This window comes from Rattus norvegicus, chromosome 2 (assembly GCF_036323735.1).
Source record: "Rattus norvegicus strain BN/NHsdMcwi chromosome 2, GRCr8, whole genome shotgun sequence".
In the NCBI taxonomy this organism is placed as follows: Eukaryota; Metazoa; Chordata; class Mammalia; order Rodentia; family Muridae; genus Rattus; species Rattus norvegicus.
In genome coordinates this window covers 26,365,557-26,377,262 of record NC_086020.1, presented here as the reverse complement: position 1 = coordinate 26,377,262, position 11,706 = coordinate 26,365,557, and the positions used below count along the sequence as shown (strand labels likewise).

Below are 11,706 nucleotides of genomic sequence, written 5' to 3'. Positions count from 1 at the left end.
AGATACAGTAACTACATGTATCAGAAGTCTAAAGTTGACAATTCTATGCTGGCAATCCAGGAAAGAGAAAAATGACAAAAAGAAAGCAAAATTTTGTGACAGCACAAAAATGTTTAAACTTTTTTGATATTGTCTAAATTCTAGCACACTAAGAATTATTTAGGAATTATTATGACTTTTAACAATGTTTCTAAGTACGACAAATACTGTATAATGAAGCAAGTTGGAAAAAAAACCAAAGTTACATGAGTAATGATTTAACTTTAGCTTTAAAAATCAAATTTAGAGCTGGCTCAGTAGTTAACAGCACTGGCTGTTCTTCCAGAGGACCCGGGTTCAATTCCCAGCACCCACATGGCAGCTCACATCCACCTGTAACTTCATTTCCAGGTGAACAATGCCATCTTCTGGCCTCCACAGGCACAGGCATGCATGTGGTGCACAAATATTCATGTGGACAAAACATCCATACACACAGAAATAAAGATCTAAAAGAAAGAATTTTGGTGTTTAAATTATGAATACTTTTTAAACCATATTAATTTTTCTTACAGTTTTCTCTAAAATAAAATTTTTTAGAGCCAACAAGATAGTTCAGCAGGAAAAGCCACTTGTTTTCAAAACTCACATCCTAAGCTGGTGTAGACAGAGGCATGGATTTCTGTGAGATCAAGACCAGCCTGGTCTACAGAGTGTTTCAGGACAGCCGCAGCTACATAGTGAGACCCTGACTCATTCACTCACACAGTGTACACCATATACACACAGACCACACACATACACACACACGGATATGTAAATTTCCACTGTGGCACACACATGTAATAAATATATAAACGTAGTTAAAACATTGAAGTCTTGAGAAAACGATCTGGGTAAACTGATTTAAAAACATTAAAGAAAGTGACAGTTGATAATTCTGAATATAACCATGTGATTTTGATAGCACTGAGTATGAAGAAAGCTCAAGCAATATTGTAACATGCCCAGATGAGCTGCAGTGTAGAAGAATTAAGAGGGAAATAGAAAGCTATACTTAATAAGTCAAGAATATAAAGGCCCAATTTAATCTCAAAGTATTTGCTATTCAATATTAGCCATTTCAGTGTTAGTCACATATGTTTTTAATCAGTCTTTGACTAATCAACTAATAAAAAATTGAAATTAATATATATAAATTTAGAGGCTAAATCCATAGAGGCTGTAACCTATTAGAGAGAACAGGTCCTGCGATGAAATGTAGAACCCCCTCGTGACTGCAGAGTGCTCTTCTCAACAACGAGCTTACGGATCGAATGTTTCCAGCTACAGAAATAGACTGAACGTCATTTCCCCACCATGTCCAGCTCACAGCCACAGCTCAGTCTGCCCTCTACAGCGTCCCTTAGGAATGAAAGGCTCCCTTGTTCTCTCTCCCATCCAATGTAACATCCAAACATCTTAAATGGAACCACACAAAACAGTATTCCTTCAGTTGTTAAACAGCACTATACTCTTAAGATGACCGTCCTACCCAGAAAGGCCTCTGCAGGAATTTTACTGGTCAGGTAAGGTAGCAGCACTTGCACTGTGCAGATGGCTGTGACCTATTTTCAGAAGGGGAGAATATGTTTGTAGGTAAGAATAGATAACCTAGAGAACGGGGCCACTGGTGTGACTGGAGTCACAGCTAGCACTCTGCATGCTCTCTGGCCTTCGCTTCTCTCTCCGAGCTTATCTTCTACCATCATTCTCGCAGGTTAATTTCCTCATTTTCTAAGGGTCACAAAGGCCACCAATTTCATGGTGTACATGAAAATAAAAGTACTTTATAGGACAGAATCTCCAATTCCTTTGTGAAGAGAGTCAAAACAGAGAGATTTTTAAAAATTACCTATTATATCCATGGCCAATGGGACCAGGTATATTTAATTTTCTCTACATTCAAATCCTATACTATTCAATCTAAATAAAAGCCATACCAAAACTGTCTTATTGACATCTGCTGCACAGTTTACATTTAAGATATCAAGTATGCAATTAATATATATGCTTTATTAGACTTAGCATTTACATATAAGTATATTTTAATCAACAAGAGAAGCATCAATAACTCATTTCTACACAGAAAAAATGGATAAAAGAAATGTATGTATTTTGAAGAAGTTATTTTACAATTAGCTATTGGGCATTTTCTATTAGCAGACACTAGGAATAAAATATTCAGCATCAGTAAAATGGTCCCTACTTAAATGCGGAATGCTGTGTAGAAAGAAGAGACTGCCAGTAGAGAAGTAGAAGCTGTTTCTAGTGGACAAAGCGGTAAGAGTTTGTGCACTGACAGCTGCACCTGCCCTCCGCAAACCACAAGAACATACAATGAGGATAAACTGTGCAGAACAGACATCAGGACTTCACTATCACGAACGACGGAGAACACCGAAAGCATCAAATCACTGGCACTCAGAGACTGTAAGGAACAGTCTGCAGGTCTGATTCATAGGGGAACAGAGGGAGGGGGCCCTGCAGGGGAACACCTCTGCGACTGCCTAACCCTAAAACAAGAGCGGGGCAGGACGGAACAGGTCTGCATTTGAGGGATAACTCCACGTGAAACCTGAGAGGCAGTCTCAGCAAAGCAACACCTCTTCAGCAAAGAAAAAAGGGCAAGCGGTCTTTAGGAACAATGAAGGGATCACTTCTCGGCCTTTTGGCTAAGATCAAGGGCAGGAACAACAAAGGGCAAAAACAAAACAAAACGAAAAACCAACCGAACAAAAACGAAACAAAATAAAACAAAAAAACCAACCAACCAACCAAACAAACAAACAAAAAAAAACGAAAAACCAAGACAGAAAGTTTTTTTTTTTTTTCGGAGCTGGGGACCGAACCCAGGGCCTTGCGCTTCCTAGGTAAGCGCTCTACCACTGAGCTAAATCCCCAACCCCCCAAGACAGAAAGTTTAAGCTCTTGCTGTATAAAGAAAATTAAACACTGGAACACACATGACCCATCCCCTGCGGCCCTCAAAAGAGGGTGTTTGAAATACAAATTTATACGTCACTGAAAGTGCCATTCTGTCCACAAAAACACAAAGATATAGCACTCATTTATAAAGACAATGAAAAGAAAACACTAAACACTCAATAAAACAAAAAAGATTCTTGAAACCAAGAATGAAGCAGAAAAAAATTCTTAACAAAATATTCCTAGCTGAATTAAAGTTTATATAAAATATTTAAAAAGGAACTTGAATTGGGCATCCAGAACTAGAGACACACGGCTGGAGAGACGGCTTGAGCGGTCAGAGCACCTGGCTGCTCTTCCAGAGGACCTGGTTTCAGTTCCCAGCAACCACACGGTAGCTGACGGCAGAGTAGGAACTCCAGGTCCAGAGGATTCAAGGCCTTCTGCTGGCCTTCGAGGGTACTACAGATGTGACACAAAGGCAGAACATGAAGGCAAAACACTCATGAGCAAAAAATAAAAACAAATAAGTCTAAAACAACAGTAACAACGGAAATCAGGATGCTACAAAAATACACTGAAAAATATGAGTTAATTAAATTGGTGCAAACACAAGAAACTTAAACAAACAATGGAAACCCCACCAGAATTGAATTATAATGTCCTTACTAAAATAAAAAACAAAACAAAAATAGTTTTTACTAACATTTATAAATTCAGTTATTATTCCTTAATTTTATATATAAAATTTCAAGAGAATAGAAGCAAAGTAGGGAAAATCGGAAAACAGAAGACAAGAATATTCAACTGCATATAATTAGACATGTTGCAGAAGAAAAATAATACGTAAGAATAAATATTTAAATTCTGTATGTGACATGCTTTGCTAACTCTTTTGGCACTGAGGATGTCTAGAGAAACTGAAGTGAGGCTCTGCCACAGAGCTCAGGTCCTGAAGGAAGCGGAAGGTGAAGGTCTTGGATCTACACGGTTATTGCTGACATTACTACTGATGGACACAGCCTCTCATTATGTAGCCCTAGATGGCCTTTACTCTGTGACATAGACAAGGCTAACCTTGAACTCACAGAAATATGCTGGTCTCAGATTAAGGGAATACAGCACATCCAGCTGGATAAAGAAATCAAAATGGCCAATTAATACTTAAAAAAAAAAAACTTTCAACAATCACTTTGAGAAATATCTTGGTAAATCTAACCTTTTAAAACCACCACCACAACAAACAAACAAACAAACAAAAACAAAAAAAAAACAGAACCAGAACCAGAAGAAGAAGAAGAAGAAGAAGAAGAAGAAGAAGAAGAAGAAGAAGAAGAAGAAGAAGAAGAAGAAGAAGAAGAAGAAGAAGAAGAAGAATTAGAAGAAGAAGTCGTCATCCTCATAGCATTCAAGCAAACCAAGCCCCAAACTTATTAAGGCAAGAGAACAGAACTGCAAAGAGACTCTCAAGAGTGACAGATAAGGGCTGGAGCAGGGAAGGGCAGTTAAAGCACTGGCTGTTCTCCCAGAGGACATGCACACACATGGCAGCTCACAGCCATCTCTAACTCTAGTCCTTCTACGGACTATAAGGTACCTGGTACACACATGTGGTGCACACATATATGTAGGCAAAACACCAATACGCTTAGGTTAAAATTTAAAAACTGAATAATTTTAAGTGACATAAGTAAGGCTGTGAGAGTCGTGGCTGGTGGTGAGTGCTATGATTTGATCTGCCTGTCACTTCACAGCCCCTGTGATGAAAGCTAAGTATGAGGACATCTAGGAAGAAGAACTGGGGTCAAGAACAGAGCTCCATCCCCAGTGCCAACATCTCATTCAATGGATAAAACGCTCCTAGGTGTGAGGCTGGAGTCTGAGTCCCCAGAGCCCAGGGTAAATAAACGCAGGTAGGAGAGGCAGACAGTTTTAACTCTGAGCCAGCTGGTTAGCCAGCCTAGCCAGGCACGTGTGCTGTGGGTTGACGGAGAGACCCTGCCTCAGTGACTAAACTGGATGGAAAGCGATGCAGGACAGATTCCTGACACCAACCTTCACATGTGCATGCACATCTTACACAGTAAAAACATGCACACACACAGACCACAAACACACAGAAGAGGGAAATAGGGGAAGAAAAGTGGCTAATTTTAGGACCATGGATGAGAAACTGAGAGGAGCCTGGGATATCAACTTGCTCTGCAATGTGAAGTTCTTCAAAGAATGACATGGCCATGCCAGAGGACAGGATCTAGACTGAAGGATCTCTCCTTGGCCAAAGCTGACTCGCCAAGAAATACAGACATGACCACCAGACAGAACACCTGTCCCTGGAATGGACGGGTCCTACGTGGAAAAGCGAGTTTGTTATAAAGAAGAGTAAGATAATTGTAAGCGTCTGACTAAGGTATGAACAACTTTGATGTACGTAAGAGAAGACCCTCAGCTTTAGAAAAGAAGCAAGAGTGTTTACAGGGACAAGCACATGCGGTCCTTATGGCCAGGAAGTTCAGAAGAGAACCAGGACACACGGACACATCCAGAGAGTGACAGAGATGGCAGGATGAATGTAAGAGGGGAAGAGAGAGGGAGAGAGAAGGAGAGGCAGAGGGAGGGAATGAGGGACTGAGGTACGGAAGGGCACTACAAAATGATAAAACAAATAGAGCAAAGATATTAATGTTGGGGAAAGTGAGGAAAAGACCTATAGCTGACTTACTCTTGCAGCTTTTCTCTAACACTTCAGAATAGAAACCTTAGAGTAAACCAGACCATTTCAGTGGTGGTCAGAACAGGATGGGAGTGAAGCATGGTGACAGCACACAGAGCACACGTGGGAAAGGGGCACTTAGTGCTCTGTGAACAGACTGACTGAGAAGTCAGCATCTGAGCTAAGACTCCAATCACAGGGGAAAGCCGGGCACATGAAGACCCAGCAGCCTGAGGTTGTCTTGTTTCTTCTGTCCTGGAACTCACCCTGTAGACCAGGATGGCCTTCTACTCAGATCTGCCTGCCTCTGCCTCCCAAATGCCTGACTGAAGGCTGTCACGGTCTGGAGACAGCCCATGTGCTCTTAAGGGGAAACCTCAAATGGTACCTCAAAGATGTATGAAGAGGACAGACAGACAGGACAGGGAGACAGCTCAGCAGATGTCAGCTGCATAAACGACAGCCATCAATCCCCAGAACCCACGGAGAGACGAAAGGGAAACAAACACGACAAAGTTGTCCTCTGAGCTTCTCATACACACCACATGTAAACACACAAAGTTTAAAAAGTTTACAGATCTATAAATCTGATAAGTGGCCATCAGCATGGAAAATGGTTCAGTTTTACCCATAATAAAAAAACCTGTAACTTAAACAAGTGGGGGAGTGAGGCTTGGAATGGTGTTCGGCAGCGAGTGCTTACCCAGCCTGCACCGTGCGGAAAGCCCCGGGTTAATCCGAGGTCCATAGAGTAGAGAGATGCAGAAAAGTGAGCTGCTCCCTTTGTGTCTTAGGAGGGAAGACTGACGCTGGGCAGATGCCCTGCTCTCCAGACGGGCCCTCCTTAGCACAAACACTTAAAACCCCAAGCAAGCAACGCTTCTGAATCTCTCTCACAAGAATCACCAGAGTAAGCATTGACATGAAAGGATTCGTTTGGACATCATTACTATACACGGCACTGCAACAACATAAACGTCCATCCCAATAGGAATGATGAGAAAAAGCCGCGTTAAAAACAAAATTTAAGCAAACACTGGATAAAGTAATGTCACGTGCTTTGCTGTAGGGTGAGATTAGGGTTTTAAAAAATAAAATAAACTCTGCTGGGTACATTTTTATAAATACATAATATATTGATATTTAGAAATACCCAGGTATTAAAACTTAAATTATGACAACACATTACGTGTCCTCAGGCCTCAGGCCCCTCTGCACTGTACTGATGTGCTGCCAGCACAGAATCAGCAGACAGCAAGTGATGCTTCTTCCCATACACCGGCCTCCTCCTCCTCGCACGGGGCTCCCAGGCCTCTTCATTTGCCTCACTTGATGCACACTCTTGCTTCTATCCTAAAGGGCTTCTCGCCCTTCCTGAGGACAGTAGCTTAGGCTGGCAAAGGCAGCATAGTAATGACATTTGAAAAGTTTTTCTAAATCTGACTCCCACTAACACAGGATGCATGTATGTCTATTGGGGATGGCTTTGTGCACCGTGTATTCAAATGCTGGTTACTATACCAGGAGATCTGGGTGTGGTCGAGATTCCGTTATGCCATATGACAAACATCTTCTGACTCAGCATTTTGTACAACATTGTTCTCTGTCATCTTCTGATTGGTCAATAAAGAGCTGATCAGCTTATAGCTGGGCAGGAGAGGTAAGGCAGGACTTCTGTGCCTAGAGAAAGCGAGGGGTTTAGGGGAGGGAGAGACTGGACACAAGGCACTAGCCTTGAGCAGTGGCCAGAACACTGATGTAGGAGCAGCCAGGCCAGCACAACGGCGGCAGAAGAATAGATCAAAACCTGCCCAGCTTAGTGCCTGGAGTGTTTAATACAAACACCAGGTCTGTGTTATTTATTGTGGTGACAAAAAGGGAAGGAGAAAAGCTGAGTTACCTTTTACACGTGTCAATTAGAATCAGGAAGTATGTTACCTATACAGAAAAAAGTGGGCAAAGTTGACAAAGATCAAAGAAAGGAAAAAGGCACTAATTTTTGTTCCATTAAGGCACAAGGAACACCAGATTTCAGAGAGCAGTTCAGCACAAACACCAGCAAGTCCTTAGACTAAATTAATCCACTGGAGACATCCCCTTACATTTAGGGTACCTTTAATGATAAAAGTCAAAGTTTCCAAAGTACTTCAGTAAGAAAAATTATAAAAGCCCACTAATGACTACAAACTACCTAAATGAAGTAATCAGAGAATGTCAGGAAGAATGAATATTACTCATGAATCTGAGGTATTAGAAGAAAAAAAAGGAAAATGTATAAAAATGAAGGCTCAAAAAAGTCATTATGTTGTGAAAGAATGACGAATACTATCTCTATAGAAATCAGTAAATGTCTTGACTTAGCTTACCTGTAGTTTCTGAGTCAAAGAGTCCCTCTGTTCTTGAAGTTCTCTGGCGTTATCAATTTCTTGTTTTAATCTTTCTATTTCCTGGAAAAGGTAAGATAATATCTTTAATAACAGTTAACTTACGATAAGAAGGAAGAACTAATTTTTCCCTGAAATTATATCCTAGTTCTGAGGAGACAGTAATTAAAACCAAGCACACAAGCAGCCACCCTTTATTGACTTCCAGAGGGATATGTGTCCTTATAAGCGTTTTGCCTGAGACAGAACGGGGCTTCTGTGTTCCCTTCTTGGGAGCAAGGCGGGGTCTCACACTGTACAGTCCATGCCTTGAACTCACTATGTAGCAAAAGTTGGCTTCAAACGCAAGATCCTCCTGCCTCAGTCCCCTAGTTCTGGCACCATATCATATGCCCATCTCAGAATGATTTTTATCAACTAGTGTAATCTGATGGCTTTGGAATATCAAGAAATAGCTTTAAGTTTTAGATGAAATAATTTTTCTTGGTATATAAGATAGCTCTTTCTGACTATAAAAACCAAAGAAAGTAATAATTTGCAAAATTTCATTTTATCTCTAGTGGTTTCCTGTTGATTATATAAATATAATTCTCTTAAAATGGCAACACCATAGTTTAATACAATTAATAAAAACAGAAACAAGAGCAGGGAAAACACAAACAGGCTTCATAATATTCCATAAAAGTTTATCTTAAAAGAAGAAGCCCACACTCTCACGTTATTCCGGGTGGTGCTTTAGATCTGAGGGAATCTACTGTGCTGCACACCGTGTCCCACGGCGTGTGGAGGCCGAGTGGGGGGCTTACCTCTTCCTTTACTTTTAGGGTCTCTTCCAGCTCCTGCACTGTCTGACTCAGCTCTGTCTTGTGGCTGTGCACCGCGTTTGCTTGACTACTAACACATTCCAGCTCCGTGACCTGAGGTCAGTGAGAGCAGAGGTTAAATTAGGTGGTAATTTCAGGTTTCCTGCTGAGGTCACAGTGAACCCCCGAGATGCTAATAGATTCTGAGTTACTATATGAAAGACTATTAAGATTCTTGATAGAAAATAATTTTTTTTAAAGATAAACAAAAAAGGCAATGGCAAAAACCAAAGGATTATTAGATAGAGACAGGTTAGAGAAAACAAGTGATTATTCACTGTAAAAAATCCTTAAAAAGTCTTCCTTAAAATTTATAAAGTCTAGGTAGCCAGGCGGTGGTTGTGTACACCTTTAATCCCAGAACTCAGGAGGCAGGGGCAGGTGGATCTCTAAGTTCCAAGACAGCCTCCTCTCCAGACAGAAAAACCCTGTCTCAAAAAACACTTCAAACATTTAGATAAGTATAGATAGATCTGCTCTCCCCAGTGTAGTCTTCAAAACTAGTGTTTAGAGTAAGGATTTTTTCAAATAAATTTCCAAAATACAAGAGAATCTAAAAGGAAAGATATGCTTAAAAATACCTTAAAAGCTAGGATATCAGAATGACTTCATGTCAACTGTGCCTCTTATGGGAAAGAGAACAATTTTTCCACAAAGAATTTATCAAGAGCCTACAAGTAATATAATTTTTAATGAGCACTTGACACCCTTTTAATACAATAGGAAAAGCCAGTATCCTTAAAAGTTAGTCATCCCTAGTTAAGACTAGAGGAAATCATGTAACATTTACAGACAACCTACCACACACACTTTGGACGCCATGCTCTCAAAGTCTGCTTGACTAGACTAGAGCAAACTTGCCTTGCACTTTCCAAGTAGCAAATGGCCCTGCATATTCTCTAAGGACATCTTTCACAACCGCCCCTCCTTTCTACTTAGGCATTAATACACTGTCTCACACAGACCTTCTCCGGTCTAAACAAGTGCAGTGCTCCTGCAGTAGATTCAATTATAGCTGTGGGTCGGACAACTGTATGACATTCAATGCCTTCTGCTTTTTATAATACTAAATATTTTCTTTTTCTTTTCATTAATAAGGATTGAACCCAGGGCCTTGTACATGTGAAGCAAGCAATTCACCACTGGTAAATTAAATCCCAGGGACTTTCAATCATTGGCTGCAACCTATCAAACATTTACTTTGGCTAAGATGAATACTTCTGACAGAAGGCAACTGTCTTTGTCCTAAGAATAAATCAGGATCATGTCTATCTTCTTGACTAGAATCTCCTCTGACGACCATTCTGACCTTAGGCAGTCAGTTTTCAACTCAGCACCTATCTTCTGAAAGCCAATCCCTTCTGCTGGAACCCTCAAAGTTCTTTTCTCCCTGGTTCACAAAATGGAGCATCAAAAAAAAAAAAATTACTGGGAATGGGTTGGTGAGATAGCTCTGCAAGTAAAAGGGCTGCTACACTCACCCGATGATCTGAGTTCAGTCCCCAAAACTTCAACATGGGAGCCACAACATAAACTCACTCACAAGCCCATGCAGACGTTCTACACGCATGCACTCACGTGTGCTCACACACTTAAACATGCTTTGTTATTTAATATATAGCAGTTGTCTTTGGTTAAGCATTTCTTATATTTTTGGTTGTGAGCCTAGCCTTTAATGGCTGAGCCATCTCTCTAGCCCTGGTTAAAATTTTCTTAAAGGGACGTTCAGTGCTAGTAACAACCTTTCTCACAGATTTAAGAAAAATAAACCTGTGAACAAAATCAACAAATACGACAACAGCAGAACACAGAACCAACCAACTGTATTAGAGCAGTCCCATGAGTGTCAATGATTTCTGCACGCCTGTCTAAAGGCACTTGCCAGTATGGCTGCACTGCCTGACATACCCAAGCTGAGCTCTTAGCTGTGTTTTCCTGAGGAAAGAACTAAAAACTGGGGGGGATTAAATGGAAGGCAAATAGACCTCCCACAAGTCTTGAGTGGACTCCACAGCTGAGTACAGGGTTAAGAGTCAGGAAGTGGGGGTGGGCGTGGTGGAAGCAGAGAAAAGGCAGACACTGGAAGGGCTGAGCTGTGGTGGCACTGGCTATATGTACTTGGTACGACGCTCAGTCAGGTATCTCAGCTAACTTTCAGGAAGCTGTAGAGGACCTGTATTATTCCTATGCTACAGACTAACGTACTGGCTGAAAGAGAGCCGTTCCCAGAGGCCACGCAGCTCATGGTGGCACAGCTGGAACTGTAAATAGCTCCTTTGCTTTCAAACACTGTGCAGCCCTCACTCATTACACTGTGAAGAATATTCTTTGACCCAGCAAAAGCTCACACGTTTTCTGCCAACCAAAGAGTATCCCCAGAAGATGGCTGATGTGCATGTGCTGCACTCACTCTCCGCAGAGCCTGCTGCCCAGTCCTGGCAGAGCCGCCCTTACCCGCTTGTGCAGCCGCTCTGCCTCCTCCTGGTAGGCAGCCAGCTGTTGCTTCCACTGCTTCACGTTGGCAGTGGACTCCAGCAGCGCTGCGGTGAGCTTGGCATTGTTCCCCTTGAGCGTGGCTAGTTCAGCCTCCCAGTGTTTGCTGATGGCTGAACTAAAACGAAACAAGGAGCACATTTGGTCACTTCACTGAGGATTGTCCCCGAAAGCACAGCAACGTTTCGTTCTATTGTCAGATTTATAGGAAGCTTTTACGGAGTGCTTTCAAAGACAACCCCAAACATTAAAAAACAAAAGCACTGCGGCAGAACGATGGAACAGATCGGTGCGATACAGACATACA

General features: G+C 41.5%; 1 protein-coding gene across 2 annotated transcripts in view; it reads right to left on the bottom strand.

The window, feature by feature from the left end:
• Homer1 (homer scaffold protein 1) overlaps window positions 1-11,706 on the bottom strand; it is a 109,268-nt gene that overhangs the window by 11,017 nt on the left and 86,545 nt on the right. For both annotated transcript variants that reach the window (NM_031707.2, XM_006231775.5), the window contains 3 exons: window positions 11,361-11,517; window positions 8,850-8,960; window positions 8,026-8,106 (listed from right to left, as the gene is read on the bottom strand). In NM_031707.2, coding sequence (NP_113895.1) covers window positions 8,026-8,106; window positions 8,850-8,960; window positions 11,361-11,517 — 349 coding nt within the window. The remainder of the gene's footprint in view (window positions 1-8,025; window positions 8,107-8,849; window positions 8,961-11,360; window positions 11,518-11,706) is intronic.